The sequence below is a fragment of the Aptenodytes patagonicus genome, chromosome Z (assembly GCF_965638725.1).
Source record: "Aptenodytes patagonicus chromosome Z, bAptPat1.pri.cur, whole genome shotgun sequence".
Lineage (NCBI taxonomy): Eukaryota > Metazoa > Chordata > Aves > Sphenisciformes > Spheniscidae > Aptenodytes > Aptenodytes patagonicus.
This window is the reverse complement of record NC_134982.1, coordinates 5,024,969-5,045,388: the sequence shown is the minus strand read 5'-3', so window position 1 is coordinate 5,045,388 and position 20,420 is coordinate 5,024,969. Positions and strand designations below refer to the sequence as shown.

At 45.2% G+C, this 20,420-nt stretch overlaps 1 protein-coding gene across 1 annotated transcript; it reads left to right on the top strand.

Moving 5' to 3' along the window:
- The first annotated feature begins 7,522 nt into the window (after positions 1-7,522).
- Positions 7,523-20,145, top strand: LOC143172412 (urea transporter 2-like). The gene is made up of 9 exons (XM_076361850.1): positions 7,523-7,555; positions 13,064-13,226; positions 13,943-14,132; positions 14,495-14,623; positions 15,719-15,911; positions 17,288-17,435; positions 18,048-18,182; positions 19,144-19,193; positions 19,900-20,145. Exons 2-9 carry the CDS (start codon positions 13,079-13,081, stop codon positions 20,074-20,076), a joined length of 1,170 nt encoding a protein of 389 aa, XP_076217965.1. The 5' UTR covers positions 7,523-7,555; positions 13,064-13,078; the 3' UTR covers positions 20,077-20,145.
- Positions 20,146-20,420: the final 275 nt, after the last annotated feature.

Sequence of the window (20,420 nt, the reverse complement as noted above, 5' to 3'; positions counted from 1 at the left end):
TTTGTAGATCACATCTGCCAGGGTTACAGAAATACCACCACTCTGAGGGTGAGATCTGTTTGCCAAACACTGTCCCCTCGCTTCCCCCTTCAACAGAAGGGTGTGTTTTATTTTGGAAGATGGAAGGAGTTCAAACAGGAAACAAACCCTTGATTGCAGTTGATTTTACAGTTCTCAGGGGACCTTTTACAAACTCCTGCAGCTGTTACCACAGCTGGAATTCACACATCCCAGTGGTGGAATGAGAAGACCAGGGATAGCTTGGTGGGAAGCAAAGGTTTCTTCCACCGCATTTTCCCTGGGAATGAGTTTAGGCACCTCCAACTACAGCTCAGCAGCTCCTGAGCACACTTAATTACCTTGGTGCATTTAGCAGCTTAAGCTGTCATGGAGCTGCATCCTCATATCCTTCTCCAGAGACAGCCCTTTGCAGAGAGAGTTGAGGCAGACCCAAATCCGTGCTCCCAAAATGTGCAGCTTCACTCAGCACAGCAGGGATGAAGCACCAAGTACATGCGGACCCCTTCCAAAAACATCCAACTACCTCAACCGCCCAAAATGCACAGGGGTGCAGGCTGCTTAGCACGTCTCAGCAGCTGCAAATCAAATTGTGCTGTGCACTGAACTGCAAAAAGCAAAGACAGAGAGACAGAGACATCCCTGACCTGTGCAACTAGGATGATCCGGAATCTTTTTCCCTTTGCTCCAGGGCACCCCAGCTTGTACCTGACCCCGCTTCTCCGCACTTCCCTCATTTCAACTAAGTGCTGACAGCTCCGTTGCTCTGTCATCCACAAATCTCCGCTCTGCAAAACCACTTAGCCAGAAGCCAGGCAGCGACTTCCTGGCTGTGGAGAAAACCAGAAAGGCAAAGATGATGACAAACTATCAGCCAGCGATGGTTTCTTACTGTAGCTGAGTGAGTTTATTTCACTTGTGTAAATTAAATCCTGTTTAGGGCATTTTCCAGTCCCAGAAATGGAGTTATCCAACAGATATGACGGTTTTTTTCTTTTGTCTACTACAAAATGTGCATCTTCACTGCAAATGGATTTATGTCTGCTTGTGTGTGTGCACGAAAATGCTGCTCTCCAGTACCGCTTGCAAAACCCCGTAAGCATCTATGACCAGTGTAACTCTACCTCTATTCACTGCAGTGATTATCAATTTTCAGTTGTTCCTACTGTCTGCTGATTCATTTCTGGATGCTACCAGTCTTCTTTCTCTTGGTGATCAGAGCTGCAACCCATGCTATGTACAGCACCTTCCACTTCTATTAAGATCTACTTGGCAAGAAAATAGTAATCACTGGGATTTATATGCTGAGAGAGTTTCTTGTTGGAACTATTACAGTATTCTGCTCTTTGCTAAGACCTAAAACACATTCATCTCCTACAACATATAGGTTTGTGACAACAGATTATTTTCTTGAAAGCAGGCATGCCTTGGGTGAGACTCACAGCCCCACCATCAGGGCAAAGGAAGGGGAAAGAGCATGAAACTCTACCAAGCTGAGATTAAATGCAGGGAAGTTAAGTGAACTGGCTTTGAAATTGCAAAAGTAGATGAAGCAGCAGAAAAACACCTTACCTTGTGTCATAAAAATGAGGCAAGTCTAGCCAGCTTTGTCATTCTCATGGGGATCCTGGTGTCCTGAGGTCGGTCTGGAAAATGAGCCCCTTTGGATTTGGGCTTTTCCTTGGAGCCAGGAGAAAAGGAGAGGGGTTTGAAGCTGGAATTCAGAATTGTTTGAGTTGCAATTTCCTCTCCGGTCCTGAAATATAGCTATACAGTTAACCTCGGGCTTCCAAAACCCTCTAGTACTTCAGAATGTTTCAATGATGTGGCTGATCCAGTCTACAATGTTACAGATGACCAGAAAAACAAGCAGCCTTGAAGTTCAGACTCATGGTGTGAAGTGGAGATCTTTGCTCACCACCAACTCCTGAGTCCCAGAGCAAAGAAACAAACAGGACCATGCCAAGAGCCAGGCAGAACCGATACTCCATCCTCCAGAATAGATGCACACAACAGGGAGAGAGGAGAGGATCTGAAGGTGGCTGAAGCTGAAGACAACTATACTAGAAGCCAGTGCCTTCCAGCCAAAGTGCGCATTATCTTCGGAGGCAGTTTGCCACAGTAGGTAACTGGAGGTAGGATCATGATGGTGAAAAGAACGATTTCCAGTGGCGGTCCCATGGGTGCTTGCAACTCAATCTCATTTCCACAGGCATCCAGGCCAGCCTAGAGAAATGGCCATTGCTGATAAGAAAAGTGATAGTGCTGCCTGGAAAAAGGGCAGGGAACACAAATCCAAACAAGGGGAACCAGCCAGATGAATGCACTTGGCTTTTCTTTGACCTGTATTTCCTTGGGTTTCATGAGAGATATGACTACCTGGTCTTTCTTGGGGTCTCAGGGACATTTCCTGTGCTGGACACCACGGCCACATCTACACTAATGAATGGAATGGTGCCAGGTGGCAGCTCGTCATCACCTAGGTGCTGAACCACCAGTGCAGTCCTTGGCATGTGTTGGCTTGGCCAGCTAGCTCACTTCCAAGCAATTCTTCACTCCCACAAGCAGCAACGTTTTAAACAAATATCTTGAAAAATCTGCAACTAAAAGAGATTAGTTGTTTGCTAACCCAGCACTCCAGTATTTAGAGCATCAGCCTACAGCAAGAGAGTCTGAACCTCTACCTAAACTTGGCACCTAATTTCCATGACAGCGTAGAGCTTTTTTACACCCTACTCTAGCCATAAATCATTTACAGCCCGCTCTTTGCAAATTCCTGCCCCACTCCTATCCCAGTGGGTTTCCAGACAGCAGTTTTGAACTCTTGCAGCTGCATGAACTGAGAAGATGAGTCCCGGGAGCACATCAGGCTGGATAGAAAGGACAGTGGGTCTCCAGAGCAGATGGGCAGGGGAGGGAAGTGATGTGCGTGCATTAGGGGAACCGTTTATTTTGGCAGCGTGCATCAGCAGCAGTATCCAGAGCCTCACACAAGCTCAGAGCATGGGGAGCTTTGTGCCAGGGCCAGGGAACTGCTGTTTACGAGCCTCTAAAAATCGGTGTCTGAATATTTGCTGTGATTTCCATAACTGCACATGTGGCATACATACCACGAGAGGGAGCTGCATACCAGAGCCGGACAGCTCTCCGCTCCAGCCATCCGGATAGCCACTAGCTAGAAGAAATGCCATCCAGTTGTCACACAAAGGAATGTCACAGGATTTTTACAGGCCAAAATGAAGGGATAGAAGCTGCCCACACCAGCTTGGCTTTTGGTCCACTCTGTATAAACCCAGAACTACTTCCCTCAAGAAACAAGTGCAAGGTTGTGACAGACCCCTTGGTTCTCTGTGCTGAAACAAATTTTTCCACTCTGCATTTGCTCATAAAAACAAGATGATGAAAAGCAACGTGGCCACAGATGCCAATGGGCACAGACTTGCTGATGTTGCTCCTCCAGGCACCTCCGTCCTGCCTCCAGGATGGCTCAGCCCTTACCCGACCAGAGGAGCTGCCTCCTCAGCCAGCACATGGGCTGAGCCTCACTCTCTCTCAATACACCATGTGATTATCTCCCCCTCCTGCCATACCTCCATTTCCATTCCCACCTCTCCATGCCCCTACAGGGAAATCACAGACTGGGAAAAATTCTGGAAGTGAAATGGTGGGTTCGGTCATAGTCAGCCTTACAGCAGGAGGCTAGACCAGGTGAGCTGCAGAGGTCCCTCATCCTACGGTCCTCAGTCACTGGAGCAGTTTCGGAGCATCATTTGGGTTTGACGCTGTCCCCCATAATATCCTCATAGACAAGTTAATGAGGTATGGGCTAGATAAGTGGACAGTGAGGCGGACAGTGGCTGAATGGAAGGGCCCAGAGGGTTGTAATCAGTGGCACAAAGTCCAGCCAGAGGCCAGTCACTAGTGCTATAATCCAGGGGTAATATATACCGGGGCCAAAACTGTTTAACGTCTTAATTAATGACCTGGGTGATGGGGTAGAGTGCACCCTCAGCAAATCTGGGGAAGATACAAAACTGGCAGGAGTGGTTGATATGCCACAGGGTCATGCTGCCATCCGTAGGGTCCTCAACAGGCTGGAAAAATGGGCTGACAAGAACCTCATGAAGATCAACAAGGAGAAGTGCAAAGTCCTACACCTGGGGAGGAACAATTGCTTGCACCAGCACATGCTGGGGGCTGACCATCTGGAAGGCAGCTTGGCAGAAAAGACCCTGGGGGTCCTGGTGGACACCAAGTTGACCATGATCCAGCAACGTGCCCTTGCAGCAAAGGTGGCCAACAGCTTCCTGGGCTGCATTAGGAGGAACATTGCCAGCAGATCGAGGGAGGTGATCCTTTATTTCCTTCCCCTTTACTATGCGCTGGTGAGACACATCTGGGATACTGTGTCCAGTTTGGGGCTCCCCAGTACAGGAGAAACGGGGAGACACCGAGCGAGACCAGTAAAGGGACACAAAGATGATTAAAGGATTAGAGCCCCTGTCATACGAGGAGAGGTTGAGAGAGCAGGAACTGTTCAGCCTGGAGAAGTGAAGGCTCAGGGGTATCTTATCCATGTGTACAAATATCTGATGGGGAGAGTAAAGAAGGCAGAGCCAGACTCTTCTCAGTGGTGCCCAGCGACAGGAGCTCAGCTCCTGGCAGTGATTTCCCCACCAATGAGGGATGACGAGGAGGCCGTATACATTGGCTACCTTTCAGACATCCACAGCCCAACCTAGCAAAGGCAGACCAGGACTTGAGTTTTAGCAATCTGCAGAGCTCCGTACGGGGATTTACGTCATTTTAAAGCACCTGTTGGAGTCCAGGACCTGATGCAGCTCCCTGGGCAGACCTAATCCCTGCAGTGCAACCTGAGCTGAGGAGCACAGCCAAAACCAGCAAGTATAATGGCAATCTACTACCAAGTGGTTTTCAATGCACCTCCTGAAGGCCACTGAGCCTTGAGAGAGGCACGGAGACAGAGCGTGTGAAGCTGGATTAGGGCCATAAGAGTCTTTCCTGGCAGAGCTGACGAGTTCAAGCACTGTACCCAGCTAACACAGGTAGACAGCTCCTGCCTGGCGAGCTAATACAGTCAGAGATCATTCAGGCATTTCTCTGGGACAGCTCGGGTACTAGGTCTGGTTAGGATCCAACCACCAACCCCTCTTCTCACCATATCAACCACTGGGCTCAGTCCAAGGGGCGTTCTCAGAGCCACCTTCCTGCAGAGCACAGCAGGCAGAAGAAACGCATCAACCAGCTTCACCAGCTGAGAGCCAATGAGTTAAGCCATGGATTCAGCTCACCTAAATGATGCGGAACTTAGGTGCCAGACACCAACCCCAGCTACCTTGTCCTCAGCACCAGAGCGGTCTTCACACGTGCCTAAAATCAAGAGGCAACTCGCTAGTCACCTGTAAGTGTTACCTGCATGCTCAGTTTGCACATCATTACATGGTTACCCAGAGCTCACTCAGAGCTGGTGGCCCGCTCCCAGGCAGATGATACCTGACAGCTACATAACAGGCACATGGCACATCTCGATCCTTTTGACGAGGAATGGCCTCCGCTGTTTCAGTCTCCCCACCTTGAATCCCAAAGCCCAAAAGACAGGAGCGGAAACCTACACCTTTGAGTGCTCAGCACTGGAGGTTAGCAGTGGGCACCTGACTCGGCATGGATTGAGTTACACTGGGAGGTTTTCTACTGTCCCCACCCTTCTGCACCAGACCTATATGGAATCTCAATCCTCAAGCAACCAGGACTGCTTTGGCTGGCTAAAGCACACAGCCCGGGCAGGCGTTCCTGCACCTGACTCCAGCACTCAATCTGGGATCTGGCCCAGACCTTTTTGGAAAGTAATTGTTGGAAATTCGGGGATTCCCTAAGGCAATTGTTGCAGTAGTTAAACCCTCCCCATAGTTGGCTGCCCCTGTGATCCAATGAACCCGTCACGTGGCGGTGGAGAACATCACTCCTCTGCCCCTAGTTCACAGAGCAGGCTGCTGCCAGGGACCTCATTCCCACGTAGGCATCAGCAGACTGTGATCCTGCTACTTATTAACCAGCTCTTTGATAAGCTCAACAAAGCATCGCCCCAAGACATCCATCACAGACCTGCAATCCGGTGGCTTTTTTCTGAATCCCCTCCAACATCTCAACGACCTCTTTAAAGCACCAGAATTGGACAGGGCGGTCCTGAATCTGGTTCCCTGGAGGGGGAAGGCGGCTGCTGAGCCTGCAGAGCCACCGCATCGCTCCGCAGATGGAGGCAGCGCAGCCCGACAGCGAATCCTGCCTGCCCCCTGCGCTGCATCCCTTTCACAGAGAGCAGAAAAGATGCGGGTTTAAATGACACTGAGGCTGGTGCCTGTTTGATGAGAGGAAGCCTTGCTCGTGCGGCAATACTAAGCTGACAACCACTATCAGAAACCCTACTCTTAGGGGGGGAAAAAAGAATGCAGTCTCCTGTTAAAAACATCGCCGTCAAAAGACAGGCAGCCTGGGAACGAACACGGTGAGAATAGCATCACTCCAGCTCATGTAGATGCTGAGGCTGTTTCCACAGGGCTGGAGGAAGCAAAGTCATAAAGCTAGATGGTTTCTGGTTCAACAACGAGCCATTCGCTCCAGCACTCGGGTGAAGTTGCAGGGTTGCTTCTCTAAGCCATCACTGTAAAAGAGTCCTAAAGTGAATTAAACTGTGGTTTAAATTAGCCTAGCAGGTTCTTTCAGTTCACTAGCTTTTTCTCTGCCCTTTCTCCTATAATTCACTCTCTCAAGACTTCCCTTTTAAGCCTCTTCTCTGCCTTTCACAGCGATTTCACAGCCTTATAAACCTCTCAAATATGCCACACTTCTGATACTCCAGATTTCTCCAGCGAGGCAGGGAGGCCAGGTTAGAAAAAGAAGGAAAAATACCCCTTGAATTTCTCAAATAACTGATAAAAAGCAATTAAACAACAGGTCACCAGATCCTTCGCTCCAGTGTGTTAACAGAATAGTGCCTCCGAAAACTACCCAGAAACAGGAAAACTCGACAGGCTGCTGAACACGACACGCTGTGATGCACACTCCCAGGTCAGTGTTTTGAGAGGGGAGGATGCTGAGCTGTCTTGGATAAGGAGAATAATGCCAGAGAGGTCGAGCTCAGGTATACCAAGAGTCCGCTTTGAAGCCTTGAGTCCTTTTAAGTGGTGGAGGAGGAGAAAGGACAGAGTTAAAGGAGAGTTAGTTAAAAAACAAAACAAAACAAAAAAAAAAGCAGCAGGGAAGAGGACATTTGGAGAGGCTGTTGGCAAGAGACCAAGGACAGAGCAAGAGGAAAGGTGGAGAATGCAAGAGGGAACCTTCTTAACATTTGCCTGGAGCTCACCAAGTGGGAGGAGAAACAAACTAATTAGTAATATCAGGACAGGAGCCATGCTAGCCTATATAAGCTGGTGGGGCATTTTCTTCCCCAGTGTCTTAGCCCTGCTTTCCTTCTGTCCTAGCCAGCAAAGCAACAGCTGCCCCTGAACTCATCGGAGAGGTAAGAGCACTCCGTTCGTTCCTTTTAATGCACAGCAATAAACATGCACCCTGTTACTGACTTACTGACTTACCTGGATCTTCCTTCTCCCCCAAAACACCTAGCAAACAGCATTTGATCAGTCCTCCTGAGGGAGAGCAGCTAAGGCTCAAGAGGAGCACAGAGGTTGGGGGGTGTCACAAGAATTTCAATTACTGAGAATTTTCTCGCAGGGTGAGGATTTATTAGTACTACTTAGCCCAGTTGGCTGAACCTTTGAGAAAAAAAGAAAGAAAAAAACCCTGGAACTCTTTAACATCTCCTTTTACTGCCTTTCTATTCTGCAAAATGAAAAATGCCCAGATAGTAATAATATGCAGTTAATGTGATAGTATCTCTGGATTTCTCTGTCCCCGAGAGACAGATCTCTGAAAATTGAATTGCGAATGGGCTTAATGAATATTTGAATCTGAGGCATGAGCTTTCTTTTGAACTAATGCTTTGAAATGTATCTTCTAGGGGAAAACCTGAACTTTTTTTTTTCAGTGAGGGTCAAGTGCGTTATAACCTCTCTGTTTTGGGGAGTGTGCTTGTGCATACGTATGTTCCTATACGTAACACAACACTATACTTCCCCAGCTTTACTAAACCCCTGGTAACATTGCACAGGCTATGCTGGAATCAGAGTTGCTGGGAATCCGGCCCTTTCCTCCTATTGTACTTGGATGCAGGAATTCCTCTAAAAACATGCTGCACACAGAGCTGGCTGCCCACACACTTCACAGCAACAATTCAGAGAATGCAAGATACAATGACTGTAATTGTGCTGTAGCAGTTCCTTGGACAAACAAATACCACACGGTAATTTAAATCCTCTTGATTTACAGAATAACTGGAATTTTGTCAGGGAGAGACGTAAAATCCAGAAAGAAGAGAAAGTACTAGATAACTGCTGCATTTTCAGAGATAAAAGCCCAACACCTACCAACACAGGCACTAGCTCGGAAATAACTATTACCTGTGAGTATTAAAACAATTAGCCAAATAAAAGCCTCTGTTCCTTCCCCAGCTGCAAGCACAGCACCACTCTTACCAAGCATAACACAAAATGAATGTGTGACTGGGCTTGTCTCAATTTCAGCAAGTGAATAAAAAAGTATTTGCAGGCCAGATGTTGCAGGAGTGCAGCACCAGCACGGAGTCTGCTTCGCTGCCGCTTTAACGAGGCATTACTGAGATGCCATAGGTATGGCGTGACGTGGAAGAAGTGTACGCAAGTGGAAGAGAACTTGATTTAGGGAGACATGAAGTTGCATAACATCAGCTCTTTGCTACAGGACACTTATTAACTCTGAAAAGATGATAAAAAAACAATAGATTAGCTTCTTGGCCCTGTAATGATTTAATTTTCATGCAAGAAAAGCATCTTTTTTTTTTCTTTTCTATTCTCACGGGTTCCATTTCATAGCTGATGCAAAAGTATTTAGGTACTTTTAGCTGCAAAACTTTCCTTCTTGCTCACGTGAGCATTCTTAGCGAGGATGGCAGAGAGATATTACCCAACAGCACAAAGATATCTAGGCAAGGGGAGGCAGCAAACACCTGGAATCACTGGGGAAAAGCAGCAGTGCCCCAAACCTAGCTCTCACTTTCCACAGTACACCATGGGAAAATAGTTTTAAATAGTTCCTCTGCACTCGCAGCAGAGCACAAATCAGTCCTTGCACCACAGAGATGAAAACCACGTTCAGACTTGCTCTGCCTGGGTCCTGCTGCTGCTCCTGTATCACACCAGTTACACACCAGCATCGGGAGCCCGCACTGCATTTCCTACCAAATGCTTGCCTGGAGCACCTCTCCAGAACATACGTGAGATCAGGCAGCGCGCTTCAAGCTGTGTGTCTGAGAGCAGGACCTGCACAGTCATTAGTTAAGAATCCGAGATGAAAAAACACTTTCCCAGACTAATAGAAATAAGGAATAATTATTTTTTTTTTTAAATCCTGCCCCCCCTGCAGAAGCCAAGCAGTCTGTTCCAATGGAATAGTCCTTTCACAATTATTTCCATTTCCTTCCTTCGTGCACTAAGAAAAAAAGCCCGCTTTGACTGAAAACCACATGTTAACATAACCTCAATAGCAGATCTGCGAAAGACCTGCTGTAGACTGGCCTTCATGTAATCCCCATCAGAACACACACACTTCAGCTTGAATTAAAATTAAAACATCGCCGTCTTAAAATTCTCTGAGCATCTCCCTTATTCTGGAATGACACACTGTTTGTCTTCTGTCCTTTCTTAAATAGCTGCTATTGCCTACTCCCTAAAACAAGGTAATGTGTTAGCAGATTGTTAATCTGAGCATATATGGCAGCTACTGCTTCTTACAATGTCAAAAATTATTAAAAATGCCCAAAAAATTCTATGCTGGTGCCAGTTTCCAAGTGGTTCCCTGCTCCTTTACACTTTCTTTGGACAACCAAGTAGTAGCGGTGCAAGTCCTTCATGCTCTGCATTTCTGGATGGATGGGACAAGCCTCACGGCTGTGGTGATAGCTGAACCACTGCACATAGGAGGCAGCCCTCACGCAGAGCCGGGGATGTGATTTGGGGTGGCAGTGAAGCCCATGGGACTGAATCTGGGTCTTTACGGTGTCGTAAAGACCCTACCTGAAACCAAGAGTGCTCTTAGCCTACCCATTACATACCAGGCTGCTCTGCAGGTGATGGGGGTGTTTCGTAACGATTCCCTTCCCTTTTAGTATATATAAGCTTATAGGGAAGGTGAACCAAAGTTCATGTGATCCCTCTCTAGAGAGACACATCACTTGATAGACAGGGACATAACGAACGTGAGTTTGACCAACGCTGCTGGCCAGATCACACCCCCGATCACTGTGATTTTGAATGTTCTGGAAGAACAGGTACGCAGGGCTTTGACGCAGCCTTCATCGGGGGTGAAGTTCAAGCCAGGTTGGTAGAAGTGACTCACCTGGTCACCTGGTCTTTTTGCTGTGCCAAGTGCATCTAGGTGACTTCATTTCTGCCCATGAAAACCCAAAGCAAAGGAGTTCTGCAGCCTCAGACTTGCACCGTGCAGTACTGCCTTAAGTATGCACTTAAGTGCCTTCCTACGGCAAAGCAATTCATCAAGTTTTGATTAATTAGGGCCTCCAACTTGACCCATTTTCTTCTCCACTGTGTGAGCGGACCAGACAGTGACTCCGATACTTCTTCACATGCACATTTCATCCCACGCTGCAGACTCCTGCGGTGCAAACAGCTCCTCACTCAGCATGCAGGGAAACATACCAGGCATGCTAGCACAGGACACACAACATCACTCTGCAAATGCAACTCCAATAGCCCTTGACTTTATGGATTAGCAACAGAGAAAGCCTAAGTTACATAAAGAGGAAGATTCTTTAAATTGAAAATGTAAATGCACTTTCACCAAATGAAGAGCATTTATCTTGGCTGGAAATTTTGATTTAACTGAAAGTGCGTCCAATTCACTTATTCCATTATTTCAGAATAAAATATGAGAGAAGCGAAGGTTAATGAATCAAGGTAATGAATTATAACTGAGCCAGGAAAAAGCCTTCCAGCACCGAGACACCATCCCTAGCAACACTCTCGTCCTTTTCTTCCTCTTCTAGTTAAGCTCCTTGCCTTCGTGCCCTACACAAAGTCAAATTTAACACTCTTCTACGTACTGGTCCTGTCTTCACCCTCTTTCATGTGGAACTTATCCTTGCATTAGCAGGGCCCTTCCAGAAGGCCGAAAATGTCTATTTATTATTTGTGCAAATATTTACTGCTTCCTGAAATGTCACCATCAGCCTACCAATAGCATACGGTAAGAAACTGGCCAGGATGTACATTAACCAGCCGTTCCTCCACAAAGACTCAGAGCTGCTTAACCACATGTCTGGGTCTGCAAGTGTAATGCCCAGGGGTGAGGCTGCTTTAGCTTAAGTACTCGCCACCTGTATTTCTGAAGTACGAATTCTCTTCCCCAGCTGCCAAGAAGGCTTTTACTGAAGTTGCAAGTGAGTCAAGGACTAACTCCAATAATTACGTGCTTGTATCATCTTATTAAGACTATTAACTCACAACCTAAATTCTTTACTTCTTGCACAAGCTGTTACTCACCAGTGAGACCTGAAGCAGTTCTGGTTCTGTATTCACTCAACGAGGTACCTTGTCTTGTGTTTTCTTTGTCTTGAGAATTACCAAGAATTAATCCTACTCTTCAGGAAACTGAATACACTCCAGGGAAAGGTTTGGCTGTTTTAAATTTGCTGATTTCATATTGAGAATATGCCCTTGAACAAATAATGAATTTAAACTCATGAATGTTTTTAAACTCCAGTGTTTACAGTTAGGTGTAAGTCTCTGATCCACATGCCTGAATGAAGCTGTCTAGAGCTGGATGAGGTGCCAAAGGGTATTCCAGCAGCTCCTAATCCAAAGGTCATGTCTCTCATAAGGGACCCCATCTCTGCCAGCCCTGCATGGATGCTCCAAACACCTTATTTAGGCCTAAACACCCCTACCTTATTTAAGTCTTGATATAGTGCCTGCTAAATTTAATAAGAGTGTTTTCATTAGTCCCTGAGTATTTCTTACTACAGGTCCCAATATGTGGTCTCCTATCTTGTCTTATGCTGAAGAGCAAAGGCCAGTGCAGACCACGTCACCCTACTGGGCAACTGGCAGAGAGAAGGCGGCAACATGGCTGAGGTAGAATGGAAAGCAAGCACTCTGAATTTGGCCTTTAAGCTCTTAAATCAGTGCTGGGTACTTCTAAAGATGGGGCGGCTAAAAGTACAATTCTGTATTGTTTGTATGTATGTGAGTAATGGAGCAAGGCACCATGAACAACCCTCAAGCTAAGACCATGCTCATGAGAAAGGCTGAGCTGACCCCAGCAGGTGACTGTATCGAGACCCATAAAGCTAACTTTAGGTACCTATTATTGACGGCTGATGGATAATTTTAAACTGGAAATAAGGGTTAAGCAGCAGGGGAAACTTAATCATTGAAGCAGCTTCCTAGATGGTGGTTCAACTTCTACCGACTTCCGTGTTCATCTTCTATCAATCTGAATCTTGAGGTAAGCTTTAACTTCTGTGAAGCCAGTGTCTCCTAATGCTGTCTTGCTCTTCTTGAAGTCACCCTTTAAATCAAGAGCTGCTTGATTTCTAGAAAATACGGTATAGCTGAACAGGGTGTTAAAATCAGGTGAAATACCGCTATGATACAACGCTCAGTGGTTCCTTCTGGTGTTCAAATCTGTGACTGCATGAAAATCTAAAAGGACAGCGCAGGGTCCCAAGAGAACATGAAGAGAGAATGTGCTCATGGAGACATGAGAATCAGGTGTTCAGAGTAAGGATTTTCTTCTTTCTGGCTCCAAAATAACACGTGGTGAGCAATAATATGTGGTAGAGAGAATAAACAGGGATCAGTAAGAGGCATTGTAATGAACTCTCTTTCCCCCCCCCCCCCCTTGAATTTTACCAAAGGGTCAGAACATCAACATGGAAAATAGTGTTGATGTCAAGATAGAAACCAAGGGGAAAAGAAAGCCAATAAAGCAGAATCCACTGAGCAAAGCTGGGAAGAGAGTCTGCAGAGCTGTTGGGTACATCACTGGAGACATGAAGGAATTTGGAGCCTGGCTAAAAGGTAAAGCTACTTCATCATGACTAATTAGGGGATTCCAAAGAAGAATTACATCAAAGAAGTAATAACTAACTTCTCAGTAACGTGATTCAAGTTGAAGCATTACAGAAACTACCTCTGCCCTGATTTATTTCCATTTTGTAGGAAAAAATCAGCTATGTGCAGAGATCCAGATATTGCTTAAATCTTGAGGATGACTGAGGTGACATTTACCTCCAACATGCCATGTACAAAGCGCATTTAGTCCCACAGAACATAACCTGGGATGGTTATTCTGTGCTCTGCCATTCTTCATAACGCTCCCTGTCCTTTCAGCTGAGCAGTTTCTGTCAAGCCTAATGCCACTGGGAAGTTAAATTACACATAGGTAAGTGTGTTTGGTCCCCATAATAAATCATCAACAGGATACACACGCGATTTGCCATCTGAGGCACAGACATCATAAATTAGCCAGTTCATATGAAACTGGTCCAGGGTACTTTATAACAGGGGACTCTGGCAACCACACTGTTCATCTCAGTTTTCCAGCTGTAAGACTTCAGGATAGACCATAATAAATCCCAGTCAGGTTTTACAGTCTTGTTGATTCATTGCTTCAGTCATGCTGCCAAGTTCAGGTGCCAAAACTCTCCCTGAGTTTCAAGAAAACCATCCCGAATAAGTATCATCTGTGCATTCTGGGTTTTTTTATTATTATTATTTCATTTGATCTCTTCCAGACAAACCTCTCATGATCCAGTTTATTGACTGGGTGTTGCGTGGGATATCTCAGGTGATGTTTGTCAACAATCCCCTCAGTGGGCTTATCGTAGTGGCTGGTTTCCTGGTGCAGAACCCGTGGTGGACACTCACAGGCTGTTTAGGAACAGTTGTCTCAACTTTAACAGCACTTATTCTGGGTCAGGACAGGTAAGTTCATCCTTTTCCCCTTCAAAACCAGACTGTCACTTCAATGCTGACTTACGTGTTAAACAAGTGACATGGATGAAAAGCACGTATCTAGCCTTCGCTGGCTATGTATCTGGTCTGGTAGGACCAAACAGATCTTCCCACCAGCTGCATCTGATGCAAAGGTACACTGGATGTAACTGCAGAAGGGGTAGCTGGGGCTGAGAGGACACGGGACTCAAGCATGTAAAATTGAAGGTCGGTGCACGAGCCTTGGCAGGCCGTCATCACACAGAGTCACGACTGCATGGGGAGGGAGGGGGTGATGCGAGCAAAGCACCCGCCGGGGAGAAGATTTCAAGATGGTTGTTTCTTTCACACAGATCAGCCATTGCAGCAGGCCTGTACGGCTATAACGGCGTCTTGGTGGGATTGCTCATGGCCGTCTTCTCTGCTAAGGGAGACTACCACTGGTGGCTTCTGCTGCCGGTAGCACTGGTGTCCGTGACGTGGTAAGTCGGATGGCTCCTCTGCTTCTTATTCCAGTCCCAGTGTCCCCACACTGAGACTGAACTGTTGTATTTTTATGCACTATACAGACTACAGTGGGAAAGAAACACAACTGGCACATATGTGCTACTAAATCTGTATCGTTATTTGCACTTTTAACTCAAATGTAATCCCAAAACAAATAAAATACCCACATAATCACAAATAAACCCAACGGGGAAAAGGAAAATCGATGGCTGATCATATGTAATTCAATGCCCTAAATGTTAGCCATATTGCTGCGATGCGTCGATTCATTTTTGTCTCGAGAGGAACATTATTTTAACCATTCCCTACCACCATCAACCACAAGTGTTTCATCTATTTAAGCCACCATATAAAAATGTCATGAAAATTTATCTCTCCAGACACAGAAGCTGTTCAGTGGTCCCAAGAAGTGATGGTTGGTGCTAATGAAAACAAACAACTAGCAATACTTTACTCGTGTATATGACACCGTAATCTGCTAGGTATTTGGACAGCAAAAATTTTGAAAGCTGGTCTTTCACCCCCAAATGTCTAGTTGGAGATTGCGAAACCACACATATCATCTGTCTGCCTGAAGTTCATGTAGTGTTATACTCACTTTAATAAGCACAACTTTGATGTCAGCCTTTACTTCCCATCCATAAGCTTGAACAAGGACACACAGCCACCTTCGCAGTTCACTCAGACCTGGCACAGGCGTCCTAAATTCAGTCCACTTCAAGTACTGGGGAAAAAAAAAAAGTAAACACTGAGACCGAGCTGTGGAATAACTCCATTAAATCACTGGGTCCTCCCCATGAGCGGAGGATCTTGGCTCCTTCACGGTCACCAAATTCACCTCATATATTGCATAATGTGACAGGAATCTGTACATTGCTAACTGCCCTGGGAAGGGTAGGAAATTTACTGAATGACCCTAGCATTCTGATTTTATCAGAAAGACTGAGGAAATTAAACAGCTTTTTTTTTAAAAAAAATAGAGTTAATTTCCTGCAGTTGTTGTTTTTGTTGTGGTTTTCTTTTTGCCTAGCTGACAAGCTCCTAGCGAGACCGTTTTGTTCTTCTTTTAGCCCTGTTTTCACCAGCGCTTTAGGCTCAGTCTTCTGTAAGTGGGATCTGCCTGTTTTCACCTTGCCTTTCAACTTGGCCTTGACCCTCTATCTGGCTGCGTCAGGACCCCATAACTTCTTCTTCCCTACAACTGTCATTCAGCCTGCAACAGCAACACCAAACATCACATGGACGGATGCTGAAATGCCAATGGTAGGATGCCCTAAAGATAACAGCCTTCTCCATTTACAAAGAAAACCACTATAGAACCATATTATCTTCCTTTATGGTACTGCATTATGGCCCGGCAATACAAAATTGCATTTATAAGATAGCTATTATCCAAAACATAAAGGTTTACTCTAGGAATTGACATTTTCGATAGCTTGAAAATAAGAATCTTTTTGGCATTTGGTATCTTTTATTTACAGTTGGATCTAAATTATAATCTTCAAAGATTCTTCTCTCGAATCTAATTACCCATTACTGCGTATATACTGATCAGCGCCCCATAGATAAGGTTGTGCTGAGACTACCAGTTAACTCACAGGTTAATTTTAGTTTTCCACGTAAAGAGTGCTGTGTTTTTAAAATTGCATCTTTCTGATGGATGCATCTACTACGGAAGAATGGTTACAAACTTGGGTGCGGGCACATATTCACATATTTTTAGTTAATATTCAAGTGGGACCTTTAAAGCAAACAACAAAAAAAATTATTCTCCTGCATAGCGTGGTAAACAACATAGATACTAGAATAATAGCTTTCCCCTAAGGCTCAGTGGACTATTTTGAAGGGTGCCCAGGGAGTAATTAAGAAAAGGAAGTTAATTGACACTAAATAGCAATCCACACGAGTGACATTTCTAAAAGAATGTTTACCATGGTGCATAATTTTATGGGGACCATAAATGGACTGTTCCACGTGAAGGAACACAACATTTTGATGAAAAGTGTCTTAAAACCATCTCTAAGCTGTAACCGGGTTGGGCTCTGTCCCACCAACCCAGCAACTCTCATTCGTATTCCTGGTGAATCCCAGGGAAGTTTCAGGTCTATAAACACATCAGGGATATAGCCTTACCTGAGTGAAGTCTTGTAATTCTGGCCAAGCCATTATTGGCCATTTCATCCTCAGATCTGCCCACTCAGAGGCAAATATCTTCTCAAAGGCATCATCTACCCGAGCACTTCCATTTCCTAGATTCACTGTCATGCTCCATAACAGCAGGCAAAAATGGCCAAGTCAGCAGCACCTGTAAAGATGATGAGCAAACCCTTCCAAGTCCTTTCGCAAAAGACATTTACCTTTGATATTAGAGCAAAAACCCTGCACAGGAGCTCATGGCTAGGGAACAAGGCATGATTCATTTTCAGGGGAAACCCTGTGGAAATGGCCCTGCTGTCTCCCGAGAAGTTTTCAAACTTTCCACTTACAGTCCAGAAAGAGAGACTGCATCCAACAAATGCTGAACACGAACGTGGCCAAGGAAAATAAGTTGGTTTTTTTTTTTAAAAAAAGACATTACAAAGCAGATAACAAATTGTCTTTTTTTTCTTTTTTTGTTTTTTGTTTTTAAATCCCTGCAGCTCCTGCAATCCATTCCAGTCGGGGTGGGTCAGGTTTATGGCTGCAATAACCCCTGGACTGGAGGAATTTTCCTAATTGCTTTATTTATCTCTTCCCCGCTCATTTGTCTGCATGCGGCAATTGGATCAGCAGTGGGGATGCTGGCAGGTAAGGATTTGACTTGTGTCACAGATTTATACAAAAGCATGGAGAATAAAAGAGGAACTGCAATGAGTGGAGCATTTACAGTAACAAATGTTTCTTCTATTGGAGAATGACTGCTTGGAAAAAAAAAAAATATATATACACTTCTGTTTTAAGAATTCTTTTGATTGACTTCCCCATTCTCTTACCTCATTTTATGGTGGTGGAAATCTTCAGGAGAAAGAAGAGTATTTTTGGCTGAAATGAATTTTTATCATGAAATACTTCATTTCTAAATATATTCTGATGGTTTTAGGAGCAGCTTAATAAAAGCCATAGCCATCAGTCTGAATGTGCAGGCCTCAGGGATGCATTTAGAGTTCACATGTACGCTTGTTCACTCATCTATCTTCTGCTGAAATCGTATGGCCAAATTCAGCTCAGCAGCACCAGGGAAATTCTGCCGTGATTGCATTAGATCAAAGCGGCTTTAGTCTTAGACCATAGCAACACGACTACAAATAAGAACTTGGCGTACGTATGCAGGCTAGAGCCCTAAAAAGTTGAATTCATGCCATTTCTAGCTGCTTTTATCTCTTTGGCCAAGGAATGACACATCTTTGATTTATTTTGCAGCACTGAGCTTAGCAACACCTTTTAGCAAAATCTACTCCGGCTTGTGGGGCTACAACAGCTCCCTCTCATGCGTTGCGATCGGAGGCATGTTCTACGCTTTCACCTGGCAGACACATTTGCTGGCAATTGCCTGTGGTACGTACCCTACGGATTTTCCCTACCGCCGTGTTTCCTTTTGAAGCGAGACAAGATGCATTTATGCTGGAGGTGGGCTGAAGCCAGGTGGCCACCTCTAGACAGGCACATGGACTTAGGCAAGACTGACGAATGATGGAGCTGGATGTCAGAGCCATTGCTCTAACGTACCCTGACAAAATAAAAGCAGTGCTTTCGCTTTCAGCCAAGAGTTGTGCTCAAAACAAGAGGTGCGATCAGTGGACGCTGATTAAATAAGGTCTTCGAAATTACATGCTTAGTTTTTAGGTGTTAATCGTGTTTGTTCAACATCGCTGGATGAATCATATTGTTTTTTCCAATCACAGATACCAGCTCAAATTCCTTCTTTGGAGAAGGACATATCTAACCTTTGAGAAAACTGGAGCTCAAAATCAGTCCGCATCTGTAGTTAGACGGTACAGTTTCCCCAGTCTATCGAAATGGATACCAAAGGCATGAGCTAGGCAACACAGAATGATTGAAGAATTATTTATAAGGCAATTCCATATGAAATTTCAATATCACAGTGAGCTGGGAGGGAAACTATTGCTCATTCAGTGCTCATATAAAAAAGATTTAGCTTTGTATCTCATTGAACCACATTCTAGCCCTAGAGGCAGGAGAGATGGGGGTAGAAGGGTTATTTTCCTGTTTAACCCCATCCATCAAGCTACATACTTTCCACGTCAGTGCATTTTTCAAAAGCCTCTGTTTCCATAGTCACATTTTTCATCACTCCAGCTCTTTTTTTGTTTTGCCTTTTCCATGAGCTCCAGGTTGCAGGGGACACAGTGCAAAGGAAAGAGCTTTAAGAGAGGGCTGTCCAGGCACGGTCATAAACATTGGCTGAGCTACCTAAGGCAGTGTGAGAGATGTTTGTCCTCGCTGTTGTCCTCCACGAGCAACTGAACTCACCAGGAACTACCTTTCTTTTCCACAGCGCTCTTCAGTGCCTACCTGGGAGCAACAGTGACTAACATGATGTCTGTGGTAAGTAGTGTATCAGCTAAGGTCTTGTTTCCAACAACAGATTTGAACACTGTATATTTTCCTGGCTTGTCAGGCGAAACACCAAGACGCAGAGAACAACTCAGCCAAAGGCAGAACTGATCCGGGAGAGGGGACACTGTCTGCCCAGGGGCTTGGTGTGGTTCCCACTGAAACAGGCCACTTACAATCATCACTTACCACTTTTCATCCTCAGAGCTTGCATGAACTGCCACAGCTCAGCCCTCAACACCTCTGAAATAATTCTATGCCTATACTTTGTGCCTGAAGCAATTGAGAAAAGGGCCCTCCGCATGTGTAAAGAAACCTCAAATTTGGTTTAATTGCTTTGCCCAAGTGCCAAAAGGCAGTCAGTACAACAGCCCAGGGAAAAGCTGAATGCTTCTGGTATCCACTCCTGTCTCATCTCCATCCACTCCTACCTCATCTCCATCCAAGACCGCTGCAGATGCACAAAGAGAAGGCAGCCTTCTCACCAGAGCTGATAGATGTTGCAGGTTAATGCACAATGTCAAGATCTCATAAAGAAATCCTGCCTCCCCAGGGAGAGACTCCATGCAAAACCAAGTCAACTCTTCCTTGAGAAAGCTTGTTCCAAGCTGCCTGGCTCTGAGTTTTGTTCAAGGGGCGGGGGATCAAATGAAAGACAGACACATAGAAAATAGGTGGTTTGTATTTTTCTTTGCAGTTTGGGGTGCCGTCAGGAACCTGGTCTTTTTGCTTGTCTGCACTGACCTTCCTGTTAATAACCACAAACCACTCTGCCATCTACAAGCTACCGCTCTCCAAAGTCACCTATCCAGAAGCCAACCGAGCTTATTATCTGAAGATGAAGAAACATCAGAGGTCTTGCTGCGAGGTATAAAGACCCAAGAGGAGAGATATTTTGCAGATTTAAGGCAAAAGTGCAAGATGTTTCCCCAAAAAACGTTATTTGTGTGCTACAAAGTCAAAAGACAAAAAAAAAAAAAAATCACCACCTTCTGAGCGGAGAGACTTTTTTCACCACATTCGTTTTTTCTATCCTGATTAGATAAGACTGTGCTGCACTGGAAGGACCTTTCCCAAGACCAGTCTGTAATGATTTAAAAGCACGTATGCCTGAAAAGACACTTGAATTTTAAGCAGTGGGGAAATGACTTAGAAATTGGAAAAAAAAAAATCTGTTCGTGAAATCCAAGTCACAGCAGGCAGACGTAAAGCAATAAA

Coding starts and splice junctions, on each gene's coding strand:
- LOC143172412 (XM_076361850.1), top strand. CDS start 13,079: ATGGAAAATAGTGTTGATGTCAAGATAGAAACCAAGGGGAAAAGAAAG. Junction 18,183..19,143: donor TTTGCTGGCAATTGCCTGTG/GTACGTACCCTA, acceptor TCTTTTCCACAG/CGCTCTTCAGTGCCTACCTG. Junction 19,194..19,899: donor TGACTAACATGATGTCTGTG/GTAAGTAGTGTA, acceptor TTTTCTTTGCAG/TTTGGGGTGCCGTCAGGAAC.